This window comes from Caretta caretta, chromosome 6 (genome assembly GCF_965140235.1).
Source record: "Caretta caretta isolate rCarCar2 chromosome 6, rCarCar1.hap1, whole genome shotgun sequence".
NCBI classification, from domain to species: Eukaryota; Metazoa; Chordata; order Testudines; family Cheloniidae; genus Caretta; species Caretta caretta.
In genome coordinates this window covers 64,791,826-64,813,295 of record NC_134211.1, presented here as the reverse complement: position 1 = coordinate 64,813,295, position 21,470 = coordinate 64,791,826, and the positions used below count along the sequence as shown (strand labels likewise).

At 40.7% G+C, this 21,470-nt stretch overlaps 1 protein-coding gene across 8 annotated transcripts in view; it reads right to left on the bottom strand.

Annotated features, from left to right (window-relative positions):
* PCNX1 (pecanex 1) overlaps positions 1-21,470 on the bottom strand; it is a 129,437-nt gene that overhangs the window by 72,224 nt on the left and 35,743 nt on the right. For 5 of the 8 annotated variants that reach the window (XM_075129655.1, XM_048852378.2, XM_075129657.1 and 2 more), the window contains 2 exons: positions 7,805-7,937; positions 2,214-2,398 (listed from right to left, as the gene is read on the bottom strand). The exons of 2 other annotated variants lie outside the window; for them this stretch is intronic. In XM_075129655.1, coding sequence (XP_074985756.1) covers positions 2,214-2,398; positions 7,805-7,937 — 318 coding nt within the window. The remainder of the gene's footprint in view (positions 1-2,213; positions 2,399-7,804; positions 7,938-21,470) is intronic. One more of the 8 variants, XM_075129656.1, reaches the window with a different exon arrangement.

Sequence of the window (21,470 nt, the reverse complement as noted above, 5' to 3'; positions counted from 1 at the left end):
TTCAGTGTGGTACTGCTTGAATTTGATGGAGACATATATCCTTCAACATCATTTGGCTAGCTGTCTAGAAACTGCAGGCGTTCCAAGGTTTAAAAACAGAACAAAAACAGTCAGTGATTTGAAAGGGTATGATTCACATTTCTGCAGTTAATGTTATAAAACCACAATATCATGAAATGCAAAGTTATGCTTTCAAATTTGCACACAATAGAACCAGAAGATACTTTTGAGTGGTAAGTTCTATGCTAAAACTGTACTTAAAATGTGCACTACACAAAGCAACTCTTTAAATTCTCTCATCTGCACTGTGAAGAATAAGATGTTGCACATTTATCTCCTAATGCAGGATTATTGGTGAGGTCTAAAACAGACTAGCTGTTAGTTTAACAACAATGATTTTACAGAACTGCACTCAAACCATGTGATCGGTAGATCCTTAAAATAATTAGCAGTCATTGATAAAGGTTATTGTTACAGGTGCCCTATTTTAATATCTTTGCTGTGTTTTTTGCCCAGTAAACTAGAAATCCCATGTTGATGCCCAAATCATTAGCAGTTGTTTACATGTTGAAGTTAGGAACCACAGTTTGTTGTTTAGAGAAAGGACCCCCTGAAATCACCTTAATCCAGTGGTTCTCAAATTATGGGGACGGCCTCCCAAAGGAGGCAAAGGAATGTGTCAAGGGAGGTGTGAGCTGTGTACCTTTAAAAAAAAAAAAAAAAAGCTCTGGCTGTCAGCCCCAGGTGGCTGGGGCTCATGCAGAAGGGCTGTGTACACCCAGGAGATGGGAATAAAGGGGACGGCTAGAGCCTGCCACCAGGCATGGGCTCTTTTTCCCCCCGTCCCTCAATTCCTCACTGGGAGGCAGCCCAGGCTCGGGCTACCTTCCTCCACCCTCCCAATCCCTCACTGGTGGGGCTCCAGCTGTCAGCCCAGGGTAGCAGCTGCAGCAGCACAATAGTAAGGATGGCAATGGGGCACTAAGTCAGCTGTGAAAAGTGATATTGATGAATATCCCTTTCCACACTGCCACCCCTATTTCTGAGCTGCTCCTGGTGTGGTGCTGCCTTCATACTGGGTGCCCAGCCAGCAGCTACTGCTCTCTACTCTGCCTTCAGATCTGGGTGGCACTATATGTACTTGTGGGGGTTGTAAATGACTACAAACACAAAGAAGGGGGGCCCAATGAAATAAGTTTGAGAAGCACTGCCTTAGTTCATTTCTGTCTCTAATGAGATTATTGTATCACCTTGGGCAAGTCACTTCACATTACTGTGTCTCAGTTTCCCCATCTCTAATGATTTTACTGACCTTACAGAAGTGGCTGAGTGGTTTAATTAATATTTGCTAAGTGCTTTAAGATCTCTTGATTTAAAAGTACACTGTATGTACAAAGGCACTAAAATGGCCCAGTGAATGAGAGAAGACTGACAAGGAGGGAAAAAGTCTGGAATTTTTTCAATCTGACCAGTAAAGTTACATGCAGAAGATATCTTCCTGACCATGGTACCTAAATGCTTATTATGGCAGCAGCATAACATTCAAGTAACTTAAAATTTTATTAGGAGACAATCTCAGAAATACAAACAATAAGATGCTTTAATTTGAATTAAGCTTCTGACTTCTTTCAAATGTAACTTGCAGTAACTGACATTGTCTGTATTTCACTTCCTACGATTTCTCACCCTCCTCACCCTAACCCCTCCACACACATTTGAAGGTCCAATATATCATGGCCCACTGGGAGCAGAAATTCTTTGGAAACCATAAAAAGATGCTTTCAGGGCTAGTACATTTTTAAACACTCATCCTCCTGAACCAGAAAAATATAGACTTCAATCCCTGCTAAACTCTGTGACCAAAATGAAATCGAGTCAATAGAGACCAAGAAAGCGAATTCAGCCACTTCTAATGAGTGTATATACTGGTACTATTGTGCTGTTCAAGTCATGAAAGCACGCAAAGCATCCCTTAAATCTATGCCTCTTTTAAGGGTGTTTTCAAAGTGTATTTGCTAAAGGAAATGGGGAGAGGGGAAGGAATAATTATGAAGGAGTGGGGAACTGACCAGAAGTAATATTTCCCTTTAAGAAATGCACCCACACATTTCTGAAATGAAGATCTCAGTTTAAATTAATTTCAGTGCATTATTACCCATAAATCTGTGGCATTAAAACTTCCATGTCACCAAGGTTACATAAGGCCTGCATACCAAGTTCATCGTGCAAACTGCTACCGCCTACAGCAGATGCATTGTCATGTGATGCTTCTAAGTGGACACTCCCATTTCTCACCAGCAAGGAGGCGCTAGCGCTGAGCACAGCTGCCTGGGAAGGGGGGCAGGACTGGACTTTGACCTGTGTTGTGGATTGCTGGTCTTGCTGACCATCTTGAAGGCTACGAAAAAACATGGATTGGGGAGACATTACAGGGAAGAATAAAAAATAGCTAGAAGTGATGAAACAAAACTATTAAAAAAAGACAAAGTTAAAATAAAGCATACCATAAGAAAGCCATTAGGCCTACTAAATAGGCTATCACAACTCAGGAGTACTGTAGAGCAGAGTATTTAGAAGTTAACTAAATAAATATATATCCTCTACTACACCATTTAAAAATTGCTTATTCTTACTGCTTTTTAATTTGTCCTTAAGCCCCACATAATGCTATTCTAGTGATGTGTGCATTTGCATGTGAAATGGCAAAGTTGTGTAAGATATTACTTTAACTTTAAAAAAAAATACTTAACTATTAAAAAGATGGTGTCACGGATAGTTATGTGCCCCTGGTGCTTCTCAAAGCAAGAGCTGCTGAACTGTTTACTATTTGCTTTTGTCAGGGACCCACAGGAGCATTTGCTTGCCTGCTGGCTGTCCAACTACACTCTGTTCTCTACACCTTCAGGCCAAGTTACTAGTCAAACTCTGGAGTAGCCCTAACAAGTAACTGGACTGTAGTTACATAAACTCTGGATATATTGCTTTATGTGGCTTACCTGTTCAAGCTGAATGGAGTACAAAACCTTCGTAAAATAAAACTTTAAAACTAAATTTCTAATGTTATTAGTTTGGATTTTTTTAAACTGATTATTGTGGCAACATTCCATTAGAACTATTAACACCCAGTTTTGTTATAAAGACCAGAGATTCTTTTAAGCCCAAAGATATACATGTACCAAGAAATAACTTTTCATATACGTCTACCTAGGGTCAAGAGGCATTTACAGCAGAACTATTTCCCTTCCAGTTTTAAAAGTTCTAAAAATACTATTTTCCTCTTACTACCTATTTCCACTTCAAAACTACCTTTTTGATAAAAAGTCTTATTATTCAACAGAAACAGATCTAAAAGGACAAAAAATGGGCAGAGTAACACACTGCAGGTGGTTATACCAAGCCATGACTAAAATCTTCTAAAATTAAGTAGCAAAAAGGTCCCAGACATTTTTAAAATCGCATATATTCTAGCAGATCACATACTAGGCTATTTATATCAATTTCTTTTACCAAATAAGAAGTTATCTTATTTGAGGGCCCTGATATGTTGTATATTTTATGGTTTGCTTGGGCAAAACAAGTTTCCTGTGTGCACAGAACATCACTGTCCATTCCCTTTAGCAGTTCAAAATGTAGGTGGTTTCTGGTGCCTTTAAGGAATATGCTGTTCTACAGCAGACTAAGAAGGCAACAACTAAGTATATATAAAAGTATGTGTGTGGACTATACCTGATTACAGCAACAGAATATATTCTAGAACTTCTGCTTTTCAGTTCCCTTCTTAAAAATCATTGGAAAAATCACAAGATTATGTACTAAGAATGAATGTTAAAAAAAGCACATGCAAAATAAAACAGACATGCACACAGCACATGGAGAAAAGCAAGCTTGCAAGTCACTACCACCATATTTTATTTTACCATATGGGTTTGAATGCTTTTCAATCTTATTTAATTTAGTGTTTTGCTGCTGTAGACAAGGCTCTCTGTGAGCTACATGGCAACAGAAGCCTTTAGGGAAGTAAGATTCAAAGATACATCATCCCTCAAGAATGCTTCATTGTCTCATTTGAGCATTACCCAGAAGAGCAATAAAGCTAACCTAAACAGCCTATAATTATCTGAATAGATTTTCATTCAAACACAGCTATAAGTTAAAAATTGTACTTAACTTCTTTTAGCTATCAAACCGTATGACAAGAAGAAAGCAAAACACTGAGTAACAGTTTTATAGAATATCCAACAAGGAGTGTTATTCTGTCTCGTCCACAAGATAATTCTGAATACAAAAAGCTTCTGGAGCCATTCCATTTCAAACACAAGTAAATTTAGAAGTCAAATCTAAAGTCTGACACTAGTACACTGAAGTGTACAACATTGTGTCTGAAGTGCCCAGCACACTGCTGGTACTTATCAGGGAGCTTGGAAGTAGTCTGTTTTTAAATGGGGCAATGTATGTCCACGTATTTATTTTACCACCATGCCTTCAGAGTTTACTGGAGATTTTAATTGAAAAATCTTTTTCATGGCCAAATGTCTAGTTATGCAATGCAATTAGTCTATTTTAATAAAATGTTTCACTACTGAGACACCCTTGTAAAAAATGTATGTTGAAAACTTCAAATGGGATTGCACAGGCCTTCTAATGACTATATCTCTATGACATCTAATATTATGCCACAGTCAAGAGATTAGGAAAGAAAAGTCTCATTGACAAGAGTATTAAAGAAAAACAGTATCAGGGCAACTAAAGGTTAATATGCCTAACTGTTATTAAAGTTTAAAATTTGAAGCAATAGAGTTTATTAGCAATATAGGAACAAGATAGAGAACCACTTCCTATTAGCAGAGATAGGAAATGCCTACATATTTGCAGTGATCAACACTTTTCCCATAATTACTAAAATCAGTTCATAACGGAATATATTCATATTTTTCTCTGCATTTCTTTTTTGCACACTAAGTTTTTATTTCTTACTCTATGGGTCTCTTCAGTGCACATACAACTCCCATTAGCACCAGTTACACACAAAAAAGGGAGCAACTTTATTTCTACTAGTTATATTGAAGTCTGAAGAATATTTAACATGAATAATTTCCAAATAAATTTCAGTTTGTATCTCAAACAAATTTGTGACAAATAACCAGTGACCCTCTTTGCTCTAAAAATGAGGTCATTTGTAACACTGGTTGACTGGCAGTCAGATTAAAAAAAATAGGCTAAGACATTTTAAACTATAAAATATTTGGCTCCTAGCCAGCATCACAAATAATACTTTTAGTAGGGTGTCTGCTACCAGTATTTGGCTCTGCATGTATATTTCAAATACTTAATTTCCGTTTATTCCTGGTGATATGCTTCTTTGTAGATGTTCAGAGATCTGAGATAATGGGTTCCGGTTTTCGTTTACACAGGAACAAATCAGGGCATGGGCAACACGTATAAAGAACATAATTTACTTGGCCAGAATTTTTCTATGTTCTCTCGTTCTTGAATTTTTGTCTTTGAATAAGAAGTTATGTCCTTAAAGTTCAGCGCTCTCATTGTCCCCACAACAAAATCCACCTGTTTGTCAGAGGCAATTGTGTCATGGAAATCTTGGTGCCTATATTAGCGGGGAGAAGGAGGCAGCTGCCAACTCCAGTTTTAAGCAGCAGGGACATCTGAGATAGTTCCTCATTTGCATCCTATTCTGCTCTCTCTGATCCATAGAAGTCACAGACGTTACCATTCTTAGGCTGATGTACAATGATTAGTGCTCACACTGATCTGCATGATCTTCTACAGACAAAACACAATTGCTCTACCCTCCGTCAGAAGAGCAGAGAACACAATGCAAGTGAACATGATGCAGAGCAGACAGAGGTGACTCAAAGTACGGAGAGTTGCTATGGCCTTAACTGTTAAGTTATTCACTTATTTTTTTATTGTTTTGAAATCATCTATGTTCAATAAGAATAAAGATCAACATCTATTTTCCCTTTAGTAAAATTTATTTTAAAAAAAATCAACTCAATTAAGTATTGCTATGTACTGTAATAGCCAATAAAAATGCACCTCACTAACTTGTATCTTGAATAATGAAAGTTGGCTAGATGGGTATCAGAAGCCAAGTTATCACTATTTACTCCTTAACTATACTCTGGTCTAACTTCAGTTATCTGAGCTTCTTGAGCTCCTGTCTCTTGGGCAGTTTCTCCCTCTCATTGGCACTGTCTCTGCAGCTGATTACAAGTGCCTAGGGTCACACTTATGCATCTTCACAAAAAAGTGGCTTCCAAAATTCAGGAGGAGCATGCCTATATACCTGCAATAAACCAATGCAACTCTGATATCAAGGGGAGAGAAAAAACAACTGATCTTTAATGTGGGAACAATGGAGAAATTCCCACATTTGGGGGAAAATGGAAGACACACTTGAGTAAGCTTCAGACACAGAAAGCAGATTTTAAACTTCCTCTCACCCCCACTCCCTTAAAACAAGGATGAGCCACTCGTCGAAAGTCAAATTCTGCACCTTATTTTTAGAATCAAATAGAAGATGACCAAACTGGGGAGGAATGTGGGAAAGTGTAAGCTGTTTTACACTAGCTTTACATTTTACATTTACATTCAGGATAAAATGTGATCTTCAAAGTGGGAAGGAAGAAGCGTACATTCTTACTTAAGTGTGTCTCTCCTTTTGCCCCGAAGAATAGAAAAATTGATGCCAAGTGTTTAAAAGCAAGACCTTGCAAGCATCAATCCTGATATCCAAGATATTTTAGAAATTCTGTCTAGTAGTTTCAGAGTGGTAGCCGTGTTAGTCTGTATGAGCAAAAAGAATGAGTACTTGTGGCACCTTAGAGACTAACAAATTTATTTGGGCATAAGCTTTTGTGGGCTAAAACCCACTTCATCAGATGTTGCTTCAGGAGTGCCATGGTGAAGACATGATTCCCTGCCTCCTGCTTACGAACTGTTTGGTTTAGACAGTATTAAAGATTTAAGGCATTAGTTTGCTCAATTTCTGTACTCTTTTACTAAAAGAAATTACAAGAGTACTACTGAAATTTAAAGATGGAGAGCTCATAATATTGGGAGCAATTAACTGTTAACTTAGAAGGTTAAGGACAGGCCTTAAGAATACACAGATATATCAAGTACCAAATGGATGTTAAAGTAATCAGTATATAAGCAGAGTTAGCACCAAGCAACAATAAATTATGGAATTTATTACATTTAAAAACAAGATTACGATAGTTTATGAATTATTTCAAAGACTTCTATTTTGACAGGGTTGATTCCTGGCTCTTTATGCAGTGGTTTGCTGCATTCTAAGATTTAGAACATTTGCAGGACGGTTTAGCTGTTTACATTATCCTGCTAATTTTATGGTGCAGATCTCTTCCCCGCTACAGTCCCTGAGAAGTGTGGGTACTCCTATTCTCCTCTTCCCCCTTGGGAGAAAAAAGAGATGCTGATTTAACATTTTCTTATTTATGATTGAAATTTAAAGTATCTAAAGATTTGACACAAAATTAAAGTGAAAGAACTGAGTAAAAGTCAGTTTGTTACCATTCACTTGTTTTGTGGTTGATCTAAACCCACATGTGCCATGTTGAGATAGGCTAACCTTGTCATTGTGGGGGAAAAAGTGCCACGTACACATGCACAAATTCAACTAGTCCAAAGACATGCAGAGACAGCCCAAAAAGGTTAAAGGTGAGGAGAGAAGGGAAGTACTTTTTGGAAATGCTAGGGGGTGTGGGGAATATGTAGTCTGCTGCATGCATGCTAAAGATGGTGGAATATTTAGATACCATACCTGAGGGGCGATCCGATGAGCAATGTGGGAGGGGTGGGGTTACTCCCTGCATTGTGCCGGCGCCGTACTGCCTGACGCCTAAATGTGCTGCGTTCACGGTGAAACATGACAGTCTCCTCGCTGGCTTGTGCTGCTGCATCAAGACAGACTTTAGGTCAAACAGGAACCCAGCCCCAGTTATATACACAGCAACTGAAGTCTCTCCCTTCCCCCACCCACACCCCAGTTAATGAATTTTGCAGCAAGAGAAACTAGGTCTTTTCACTTACTGTACTCGTCATTTACTACTGTCATCTTTTACCTTAAATAGGATCACAAAAGCACATTATAGCTAGATTTATTTCCTTTAAATATACACCCTACTGGTCTTTCCCCATGTCCAAATAGCCAGGATTCCAAAAAGTTTTGTCTGTTTTCTTCAAAACTTTAGATTTTGCTGGGAAGGGAACTGGATTAACTTCTCCAGCTCCCTAATGGAAGGAATAAATTATGTGCAGTTGGTACCACTGCCTATTAAGGTTGCTTGATACTTCCCATTATAGGACCCTCTTTTCAGTTGCACATAACTTTCACCAAACTTTAATCATTTGGTCTGAAGGTTTCTATGCTGGGTGTTTGCCTCAGGCTGAATTTTTGAGAAAATTTCAGCCAGAATTCTTCAGCTGTTTCCAAGAACAAAGCTAGAGAAAAATAATCTTTTAACATGGGAAAACGTATGTACTTTTCCTTGGAAAGCTCTAGTTTCCATCTTTTGAAGCAGGGAGTGGCAGCAAGGTGGCCTGTGTGTCAGAGATGTACCTTTTTCCATCTCTGTGAAAAAATTTCCCATATTTGGTCAAAGATAAACCTTAGAAATAAAAGTTAGTTCACACACACTCAGTGGCATCATCTTACATTTGAGCAGCTAAATTCCCAGAAAAATGCATCTGTACTGGGCCTTTTTCTGCCCAGGGCAGAGGATGACTTTTCCTGCTTTTTCAGCTCTGAGCTGCCGCAGGCCATTCTGGGTCCAGGTCTGGACACCTTAACTGAGGGCAGGGCACTTGTCTCTTCTGTGCTCTCAATGACTCTCCTGCTGGGTTCAGACATTCTAAAGGAGTAAACTACCTGATATGAAGGCAGAATAGATGACAACTGGACCGGTGAACCTAGGAGGACTAGATGGGGCAAGGAAACTGGAATGGAGAACCAGTGAGACAGGAAGAAAGAGGTATTGGGAGACATTCATGAGAAGCTGGGACACAAGAGGAGAACTGGGACTGGGAGTCTGGAGGGATGAGGGTAAGATTTACTGAGCACAGAGAGTGGACTGAAATAAGAAGCCTGAGCAGTGGAGACTGGGACTGGCTAGTTGAGCAGAATAGTACTACAATGAGGAGCCAGGGATAGAAAAGAGAAAGGACTGGAACAGTGACAGGTTGGAGGAGATGGGACAAAAGAGGTTATGTTCGGGGGTAGACAGGAAGTGAGCCCTGTAAAGAACACTCCCTCTCTAAAATCTGGAACAGAGCCCATTATTCCTGAGTCTCACCGTTCATTTGCTGTCAGCAAATATTTGAAAGACACTCTCTATCCCACTCTCATGCTGGTCCACACAGAGGAGGACTACCTACCATTACTATCATTTACTGCCATTAGGTCAGCAGAGGTCTGTGCTGTGTATCTAAAGGCTCCAACCCTGCTGATGACCCATATGAGTATCAATATAGCACACGGCATTTCTGCTTTTTCGGTTTGCTTTTTTAAAAGATAGGAAGATACATACACACAAAATCTACATTAAAAGAACATCAATGTTGAAAAGTCAAGAACTCAAAGTTTGGAAATTGCAGAGTTAAGACTACATAAAACCTTAATTCAGCCCCCTTGTGCATACGCTTTTATATAGTCTTTAGTTACATGATCATATGCTAGAGACCCCCCCTTCCCATTCAATGTACAGGATGGACCTGCCCTGGAGATGATTCAGAGGTGTATACTGAAAGGAGACTGTTGGCTATAGAACCCCTGCTTCCCTTTTTGAAGAAACTGGAAGGCATATAGTGAATGAGGCAGGGGACTGCTGGAAAATAACTGAATTCTCTGAAGAACTGTCCTGGAGAATTGAATTGAATTCTATTTCTGCCTGCGTCACTCAGTTCCTATATGATTCTATTCAAGTCACTTATATCAACCTTTTCACAGATGGTCACTAATTGTGTGGTATTCCTCATGTTTTGGTTGTCTGACTTCCGATCGTGGGGTCTGATTTACAAAAAGTGCTGAGCATTCATCACGGCAACTGAAGTCAATGGGAGCTCTGTCTTAAACATATTAAGTGCTATATACTTTGAAAATCATTCTCAAAAACCAGGTTGTAGGCCTATAAAACAGGGATAACATCACCCCACTCACATCACAATGGGGTTTTGAAAATAAATTCATTAGTCTTTGAGTGCTCCACAAGGATGAATAGTGATGAATGCCACAGAGAAATCTCAAAAGAAAGTTAATAATTTTGTCTATAGAGCAGAATCTGAATAGGAAGGACAAAACAGGGGCCTGGGACCACACAATGAACAATGTGGAGAAAACAAAATAGTGAAATAGCTGCTCATTGACTGATCACTGTCCATTCTGTACACTGAATGAAGAAGGGGTCCTATGGAAAAAAATTGATCAGGTAATTAAGGACTATATCAGAGTACGTATGCACAGGGGGATCTAATTAAGGTTGCACAAGCAACCGTAATTCTGACATTTACTAGCTTATGCATGCTTGACTTTGCAACCTTAATGTTGTTCTTTTAATGTAATTTTTGTGTACACAATATTCTAGATTATCTGACAGTGACTCCTATTGGGGTTTTTCATGATCTTAAGACTTTCCCTAAGGGTAGCAAGGGCAGCCCTCAGATGCATTGCAGCGTCTCGAACCAAAACAAGCTATTTTGGGACTTAGTTGCAAGTAGGCCACCCAATTGCTTGTATGAAAGCCATTATGTATTACTTCTTTTGACTGCAGGACAAAAACAGCTTTCTACTGCAAGGCCCTCTCCTACGGTCAAATTCAGACCACTGAATAGTTATGAGTTAGTGAATGTTATACAAGCCTGTCCTCTCAAGAAGCTATATGTCAAAGCTGCAAGCAAGAAACGCAGTCTAATGTAAACAAAGAACAAACTAGTGGCACAAAGAATGGCATTCCAGTTTAAAACAACTTAAACAAGACCATTAAGACATCAGGCTGAACAAGTTTAATTTGTTTGCTTTTTAAAAAAAGCAAAGTTCATCATTCTGAAAGCACACAAGATTTAAAGCACTGCATCATTATGAACATGTAAGACTAAGTACATTTAAAAGAAAGTTAGTACTTTTGTATCTGACCCTATGCTTGAAGAAAGGGGATGGAGGCTGATAAATCTCAAGCAAAATGCCTGCCACAGGTAGTAAGGGAAGATCAAGTTCATAAGCCAGTTTCTTCCCACTCTAGAATTTGTTTAACCATGATGATGATAGCTTTATTTTAGAATGTAAGGTTCCTTTAGTGCTGAACAGGTGGTTATTTTGTAAGTCAGTATTTGAGCAGAATTGATGTTTATTACAACCTCTTTTATCTAGACTGGATAGTATTAACTCATATTTGTACGGTGCTACCATCTGGGGACTGTGAACTTGTGGTCCATACAAAAACTTGGGCTCTTAAGACCTTTGATAGAGGTCTAGCATCTGCGTTCACATGTAAGTTTCAAAAGCCAATAGCATTTACATTTGAGAGGCAGATAACCTTTGTTGGGTCTTGGCCAACACTCGCTCTCAGTGAAACTGATTCTACTCTACAATGCAGGAATTTTGTGTTTACTGAAGAGTGCAGGACTGGTTCCACTGTCTACGGCATCACTCACAAGACTCAGCTCACAGAATTATTTTGGGAAGATTTCTAGACTAAGAAAGGCACTACCATAAAATCAATCAATCTAAATTCATGTATGTTATAAGGAAGGTGGAGTGTATATGTAATCTTAATATTACAGGAACAAATAGTTCTATATTATTAGCAAAGTATATCAACAGGATTATTGTAATTCACTTAAAACTAGCTCATTCAGTAGTTGCACCTGCACTTCATAAAAAGCCCAGTTTCAATGGGTCAATCTTTGAAGTAAATCAGTTTACATAAGCAAGGCTCCCCAGGATCATAAATGTCTGCCTCGGAAAGTTCTGCTTCCAATACAACCTTTGGCTCTCAAGTGTTGAAATTCTACAATGTTAAGGTGTGTTTGAAAAAGTTAAACTTTTCCTTCTGTTTAGCGATTTATTTTAATGAGCCATCTGAGACTTGTTACTATCCATTTCCAAGATATGAAAATTGGGACGTGAAGTTTACAAGACACACATTAACTAGATATGTATGCTACAGCTCAGAGATCAATACAAGACCTATTGTGGAGGCCCAACAAAAACTTCAGTGAGAAACTCAGCCCACCAACCCATACTTCCAGCTGTTGGGAGGAAGATTAAGTAGAATGTATCCCAGAGCACCCCAGAGCCTGCCTGCGGTGTGCGGGAGAGGAGAAGTCTGTCTTTCATGGAAGCCTTTGGGTGTTAGATGTGCAGCATCCCTCCCTGATTTCTGGATGAGACAGTCTCTGCCTGCCTGCGTCCAGATCCTGCAAGAAACAGATGAGAGCGAGGGGTGTCTTAATAGTTTATCCCACCCTCAGCCTCTGTTTTGTTTTAGTCCTCCCTCCACTGCAAACTGCTGATTGCCTGACTGTTGCGATTTATAGCTTTTTCCCCAAGCAACAGCAAAGTGAAGCCAAGAACGCTGATCTACATTCATATTTTACCCACTGATGTAGTTGCTCAGGGGTTTTATTACTATGGCCTGGCCTGCATACAAACTAGCACCAGATTAGCTAGGTTCCACTGAACAGTGCAAACCTTGGTGTGGACATATTTCAGTTTAGTTTAAACCTGATCCTAATGTCAATTCTTTTTTGTCAAGGTACGAATGTCCTGGTCAAAGAATAGGCCAGGTCAAGATTCCAGAGAAAATAATTATAAAAAAAAGTATATAAAAAGATTTTGGAGTCTGTTCAAAAGTGTCTGGAGGTCCGGATTTGGCCTGCAGTCCACCTATGACTACCCCTGGTACTAACAGCTTTAAGCTAAATTGAAAAAGCTTAGTTTAACAATCAGTTAAGGAAGTTTGTGTGGAAGGTTGGTTCTTTATTAGAGTATCATCTATCAACTGCATGAAAAAACTTGTACAGATACAGACAGACAGACATCATCTTCCTTTCCAAATGCAAACAGATGGACATCGTACCAAAAGGACTGAAGGTCAAAAATCCATTACAATCTACATACCACACAGACTATGCTGACAGCTTGTGCCTCACGCTCTCAAAGAAACTGCGGAATCACCTGATCAAGATCCTCTACAGCAAACAGGGAAAGATTAAGAATGAGCTCTCAAAAATGGATACTCTCATAAAGAACCAACCTTCCACACAAACTTCCTCGTGGCTGGATTTTACTAAAACTAGACAAGCCATTTACAACGCACACTTTGCTTCTCTACAAAAGAAAAAGGACACTAAACTTTCTAAACTACTACATGCTACAAGGGGCCACAGCAATGGTTCCCTCACCCCACCTAGCAATATTGTTAACCTATCCAACTATACTCTCAGCCCAGCAGAAGCAGCTGTTCTATCTCGGGGCCTCTCCTTCTGCCCCTCCACCCCCACGAACATGATACAGTTCTGTGGTGACCTAGAATCCTATTTTCGACGTCTCCGTCTCAAGGAATATTTCCAAAATACCTCTGAACAACATACTAATCCACAGAGGTCTCCCTGCCAACACTACAGAAAGAGGGATTCTAGATGGACTCCTCCTGAAGGTCGAAACAGCAGACTGGACTTCTACATAGAGTGCTTCCGCCGACGTGCACGGGCTGAAATTGTGGAAAAGCAGCATCACTTGCCCCATAACCTCAGCCATGCGGAACGCAATGCCATCCACAGCCTCAGAAACAACTCTGACATCATAATCAAAAAGGCTGACAAAGGAGGTGCTGTTGTCATCATGAATAGGTCGGAATATGAACAAGAGGCTGCTCGGCAGCTCTCCAACACGAGTTTCTACAAGCCATTACCCTATGATCCCACTGAGAGTTACCAAAAGCAACTACAGCATTTGCTCAAGAAACTTCCTGAAAAAGCACAAGATCAAATCCGCACAGACACACCCCTGGAACCCCGACCTGGGATATTCTATCTACTACCCAAGATCCATAAACCTGGAAATCCTGGGCGCCCCATCATCTCAGGCATTGGCACCCTGACAGCAGGATTGTCTGGCTATGTAGACTCCCTCCTCAGGCCCTACGCTACCAGCACTCCCAGCTACCTTCGAGACACCACTGACTTCCTGAGGAAACTTCAATCCATCGGTGATCTTCCTGATAACACCATCCTGGCTACTATGGATGTAGAAGCCCTCTACACCAACATTCCACACAAAGATGGATTACAAGCCGTCAAGAACACTATCCCCGATAATGTCACGGCTAACCTGGTGGCTGAACTTTGTGACTTTGTCCTTACCCATAACTATTTCACATTTGGGGACAATGTATACCTTCAGATCAGCGGCACTGCTATGGGTACCCGCATGGCCCCACAGTATGCCAACATTTTTATGGCTGATTTAGAACAACGCTTCCTCAGCTCTCGTCCCCTAAAGCCCCTACTCTACTTGCGCTATATTGATGACATCTTCATCATCTGGACCCATGGAAAAGAAGCCCTTGAGGAATTCCACCATGAGTTCAACAATTTCCATCCCACCACCAACCTCAGCCTGGTCCAGTCCACACAAGAGATCCACTTCCTGGACACTACAGTGCTAATAAACAATGGCCACATAAACACCACCCTATACCGGAAACCTACTGACCGCTATTCCTACCTGCATGCCTCCAGCTTTCACCCTGACCACACCACACGATCCATCGTCTACAGCCAAGCTCTGCGATACAACCGCATTTGCTCCAACCCCTCAGACAGAGACAAACACCTACAAGATCTCTGTCAAGCTTTCTTACAACTACAATACCCACCTGCAGAAGTAAAGAAACAGATTGAGAGAGCCAGAAGAGTTCCCAGAAGTTACCTACTACAGGACAGGCCTAACAAAGAAAATAACAGAACGCCACTAGCGGTCACCTTCAGCCCCCAACTAAAACCCCTCCAACGCATTATTAAGGATCTACAACCTATCCTAAAGGATGACCCAACACTCTCACAAGTCTTGGGAGACAGGCCAGTCCTTGCCTACAGACAGCCCCGCAACCTGAAGCAAATACTCACCAACAACCACATACCACACAACAGAACCACTAACCCAGGAACTTATCCTTGCAACAAAGCCCGTTGCCAATTGTGCCCACATATCTATTCAGGGAACACCATCACAGGGCCTAATAACATCAGCCACGCTATCAGAGGCTCGTTCACCTGCACATCCACCAATGTGATATATGCCATCATGTGCCAGCAATGCCCCTCTGCCATTTACACTGGTCAAACTGGACAGTCTCTACGTAAAAGAATAAATGGACACAAATCAGATGTCAAGAATTATAACATTCATAAACCAGTCGGAGAACACTTCAATCTCTCTGGTCACGCAATCACAGACATGAAGGTCGCTATCTTAAAACAAAAAAACTTCAAATCCAGACTCCAGCGAGAAACTGCTGAATTGGAATTCATTTGCAAATTGGATACTATTAATTTAGGCTTAAATAGAGACTGGGAGTGGCTAAGTCATTATGCAAGGTAGCCTGTTTCCTCTTGTTTTTTCCTACCCCCCCCCCCCCCAGATGTTCTGGTTTAACTTGGATTTAAACTTGGAGAGTGGTCAGTTTAGATGAGCTATTACCAGCAGGAGAGTGAGTTTGTGTGTGTATGGGGGTGGGGGGGATGTGAGAAAACCTGGATCTATGCAGGAAATAGCCCGACTTGATTATGTAAAGAGTTGTCACTTTGGATGGGCTAGCACCAGCAGGAGAGTGAATTTGTGTGGGGGGGTGGAGGGTGAGAAAACCTGGATTTGTGCTGGAAATGGCCCACCTGTTGATCACTTTAGATAAGCTATTACCAGCAGGACAGTGGGGTGGGAGGAGGTATTGTTTCATATTCTCTGTGTGTATATAAAGTCTGCTGCAGTTTCCACGGTATACATCTGATGAAGTGAGCTGTAGCTCACGAAAGCTCATGCTCAAATAAATTGGTTAGTCTCTAAGGTGCCACAAGAACTCCTTTTCTTTTTATTTTTACTCAGTATCTTTTCTGACCATTCCTACACAACTTAATGACAGGTTTCAGAGTAGCAGCCGTGTTAGTCTGTATCCGCAAAAAGAAAAAGGAGTACTTGTGGCACCTTATAGACTAACCAATTTATTTGAGCATAAGCTTTCGTGAGCTACAGCTCACTTCGATGTGAAGTGAGCTGTAGCTCACGAAAGCTTATGCTCAAACAAATTGGTTAGTCTCTAAGGTGCCACAAGTATTCCTTTTCTTTTTACACAACTTAAGTTACCCAATTTACATTTCAATCGTTCTGGTAAAATACTCCATCCTTCTAGAAGAAAGACAGTTCAGTCCGCATAGCTCCAGTGATGCACTCTATGCCTTTTATTCTGAACATATACACATATCAACTAAACAGATTGAGTGCAAATGAAGTGTACCATACCCTTTGCAATTAGAGGTAAGCCCTGAGCTACAAAATTTCAACCCAGACTCAAAATTCAAGTGTCCCATTCAAGAGTTCTGGTGTGAAGTGCCACCTCTACTTATCATGTACGTATAAAAACTTGGAACTTCAGATGCAGTTAGGCTGAAGTGAAGCTGCAATGATTTGGGAACAGTTGATATTATGAAGTTACTATGAAAACTGCTGTATTATGAATGCCTGTGTGCGTATGCACCATGAGCTGTCACATCTCTGCCAGATTAAGGACATTGGTGGATGTTAGAACTCAGTGACTGGCTATTGAGGATTAAGCACCCTGGGATAATAGATTAGCTAAGGAAGTTGGCTGAAGTCAGCAGTAGAATCAGTTCTCCCCAACCTTCTCAACCCAGGACTGGCATTTAAAGTTACTAGAGCAAGAGAAAGACATACAGACAAAGCAAAAAGTTTATGAAAAGATTAATGGGGAAAGACCTATAGATAGAGCCCTGCACAGACACAAAATTTGTATCCGCATCCCATCCACAATCTGCAAACATGGTCTGCAGATATCTGCAGATTTGCAGGGCTCTACGAATCATGACACAGGCAGAAGTTTGAGCAGGAGGAAGAAAGGGGACAGACAGGCCAAGGTCAGAGGAAGCCACCTGACCAAGGGGGAGAGGCCCTATGTTTTGGAAGAGAAGAGAACTCAAAGAAGCAGCAGAAGGATCCTGCATCCCACAGAGGACCATGAATCTTGCCCCTGCACTCCCTTCCCCGCAAAAAAACACACAAAACTCTGGAGTGGTAGAGTAGAGCTGGTTGGGAATTTTCTGCTGAAGCTTAGTTTCATCAGCAAATGCCAGTTCAGTAGAGTGAAGTAGTCTGCTGAATCTATTACAAATCCAATAAAACTTCTGAAGCACAGCAGAGTGCCGATCCCTCCTCCCACCCCCAGTGGCATAGAGAGGCCCAGCACCACCGTGCCCTGCTTCTTTCCCTCTCCCTTCAAACTCCTAGGGACAGAGAGGCATAGCACCTCTCTAGCTCCAGTTGGGGATGTTGGCAAGGAATGGCTGGGCTCTCTTGCTTCCTTGCAAACAGGCTGGAAGTCTCTAGTCAGTTTCACAAATAAGCGGTCCGCCCCTCCCGCCCCGAAATCCCTTTCTATGGATATTTTGTTTTAGACATTTCATCCTGCTTCAGAAGCAAGCTCCGAAAAAATATAAACATTTTCACAGAAAGGAATTCCTTTTTTCAGCCACCTCTAGTGGAGAGGAAACTGCGGCAGAGAAATGCATGGAGGGTTGTTTTTTTTTTAAAAGGTTTCAGACTGTGTACGTTAGAATTCTGTGTTATATGCTACACCTATCACATGGCCCCTTGAAGGGGTAAACCCGAAGTCTCATTCCTTTGGTGGAGATTTGGAAGGTGTGTCTAAGCTACTGGAGTACTGTGGGAGGGGGAGCAGGAAGTCAAGGGCAATCCCGGAGGAGGACTCACAGACTTTGAGGACTCTCAGACTTTAAGGTCAGAAGGGACCATTATGATCGTCTAGTCTGACCTCCTGCACAACGCAGGCCACAGAATCTCACCCACCCACTCCTGTAACAAACCCCGACCTATGTCTGAGCTATTGAAGTCCTCAAATCATGATTTAAAGACTTCAAGGTGCAGAGAATCCTCCAGAAAGTAATCTGTGCCCCATTCTGCAGAGGAAGACAAAAAACCGCCAGGGCCTCTGCCAATCTGCCCTGGGAGAAAATTCCTTCCTGACCCCAAATATGGCGATCAGCTAAACCCTGAGCATGTGGGCAAGACTCACCAACCAGACACCCGGGAAAGAATTCTCTGTAGTAACTCAGATCCTACCCCATCTAACATCCCATCGCCCATATTTACCGCTAATAGTAAAAGATCAATTAATTGCCAAAAATTAGGCTATCCCATCATACCATCCTCTCCATAAACTTATCAAGCTTAGTCTTGAAGCCAGATATGTCTTTTGCCTCAACTGCTCCCCTTGGAAGGCTATTCCAGAACTTCACTCCTCTCATGGTTAGAAACCTTCATCTAATTTCAAGTCTAAACTTCCTGATGGCCAGTTTATTATATCCATTTGTTCTTGTGTCCACATTGGTACTGAGCTGAAATAATTCCTCTCCCTCCGTGGTATTTATCCCTCTGATATATTTATAGAGAGCAATTGTATCTCCTCTCAGCCTTCTTTTAGTTAGGCTAAACAAGCCAAGCTCTTTGAGTCTCCTTTTATAAAACAAGTTTTCCATTCCTCAGATCATCTTAGTAGCCCTTCTCTGTACCTGTTCCAGTTTGAATTCATCCTTCTTAAACATGGGAGGCCAGAACTGCACACAATATTCCAGATGAGGTCTCACCAGTGCCTTGTATAATGGTACTAACACCTCCTTATCTCTACTGGAAATACCTCGCCTGATGCAACCCAAATCCACATTAGCTTTTTTGGCGGCTCAGTCATCCTGCGATCAACCAATACTCAGAGGTCCTTTTCCTCCTGTTACTTCCAAGTAATGCGCCCCCAGTTTATAACAAAAATTCTTGTTATTAATCCCTAAATGCATGACCATGCACCTTTTCACAACTAAATTTCATTCTATTACTATTACTCCAGTTTACAAGATCACCCAGATCTTCCTGTATGATATCCCGGTCCCACTCTGTATTGGCAATACCTCTCAGCTTTGTGTCATCTGCAAACTTTATTAGCACATTCCCACTTTTTGTGCTGAGGTCAGTAATAAAAAGATTAAATAAGGTTGGTCCCAAAACTGATCCCTGAGGAACTCCACTAATAACCTCCTTCCAGCCTGACAGTTCACCTTTCAGTATGACCCGTTGTAGTCTCCCCTTTAACCAGTTCCTTATCCACCTTTCAATTTTCATACTGATCCCCATCTTTTCCAATTTAGCTAATAATTCCCCACGTGGAACCATATCAAATGCCTTACTGAATCAAGGTAAATTAGATCCACTGCATTTCCTTTGTCTAAAAAAATCTGTTACCTTCTCAAAGAAGGTGATCAGGTTGGTTTGGCACTATCTACCTTTTGTAAAACCATGTTGTATTTTGTCCCAATTACCATTGACCTCAATGTCCTTAACTACTTTCTCCTTCAAAATTTTTTCCAAGACCAAGTAGCTGTTAAACAGAAAAGGCATTTTAGTTTCTAATATGTAAAAAGTGTGTTTCAGAGAGCGAATCAGAAAATGGCTTAAGGATCTCTTGTCCAGCATAGAGGTGCAAAGACAGCTCAAGAAAATGAGAACATAAGACATTTCAAGATAGTGGTACTGAAAGGTAACACACTGGAAAGCTTACACATCTAGGAGATCCAATACCTGTGGGCAGATCATCAGTTCGTGTAGATCATTGCCATACCTTCACAATGGAGCTATGGAAATTTATACCAGGTGAGAATCTGCACCCGTGATTTCTTTGCAGAGATTAGCTTTCTGCCAGAGGAAGGGAAGAAAATACACAAGTTTTGGTGGATGTAATATATCTACCAAGCATCCACAGAAAGTTATGCCCAAGACTGATCTCTGCAAGGAAGTTGCCAAGAGATGGTGGAAGGGGGACAGTGAAAGAGAAGGGGCAGCCCCATTCCCTTCCCCACAAGGTAGCAAACTTTGGTAGGGAAATGGGGCAGATGATGACACCATAATGTAAGAATCCAGCACTCAACTGTTTTGCTGGTCAAAAAAGAGCAGCAGCTATAGAAAAATATGGTCTAAGATTCCAATGTTTTGACTGATTGCATCAAGAGCGGCATTTAGAGGCGGACGAATGTATACTTCCCACCATGTCAACTTGTATCACTGAGTTTGTGAGGTAGAATACTATCTACTAGTCAACAACTATGGGCATGAAACCATCTGCTTTGAATACTGAACAAACATTTTTCTAGGCCACCTTGAAGTCAAATGGATACGTTTTTGCATTAATGCCCAAAGACTTAACTATGAACCTTCTCAGTTGTTTTACCTTATTTTATTTCTCAGAGCTATGACATTATCTGGGAGAACATTAAAAACATGACGTTTCTGCGTTCCTACATGGTCCACTTAATTGTAATATACCTAGGTTTTTACAGCTAGAGACCATTATCTTAATCTAGTCTGATTTCCTGCATAAACACAAGCCATAGAACTTCAAGTGGTAATGTGAGCATCAAAACCAGAAGCCTGAAGTATTTATGCTGAAAGTCTAACTTTCATAATTTAGATGGCTGTTATGAAGTTTTTTGTACACTTGACTTTCTAGGTGGGATAAATCCTAAGGAAAGATACTGAGAATTTGCAGAACACGCTGCTATTTTCTTGGTGGTATTGAAGGTGTTTTGGATTAAGTTCATATACATCACTATTCTCATGCTTGTTCCAAGTCACATTTAACACAAAACTATGTTTTAGGTATCCAAATTTTAGTTACATTCTGTACAGCGGAGAGTTACGTCCGATAGGTCCTTCTAGCAGTAGTGTATGAAGTTTCCACTGCGGTGCACAGAGAATAGCGTATATTACCTTCTTTGAAGATCAGAAGTTACTCATTGCTACCTGTGTAACAATAAATTCAAACATGTCTATGAAGTACATTCAAGAAATAAATTGCTAGTTTAACTGGAAATCAGATTTGATCAAGTAGGATCCAGACTGGCATACAACAAATGCTAAATATATGTAAATGCTGAAGTCAGCAATGAATCCAGCAAACAGCTAAGAAATGTGAGAAGTGTCCTACTGCTTGTGATGGTTCTCTTATAGAAAAGTATACTTGGAACCTATCTATGTCAGGCAAAAAGGTATTTCAATCAAACAGTTGCACGAGTGTTGCCAATACAAGACATTCAAATACTGTGCTTCCATTATCCACCATTTCAGATATTTCAAAATA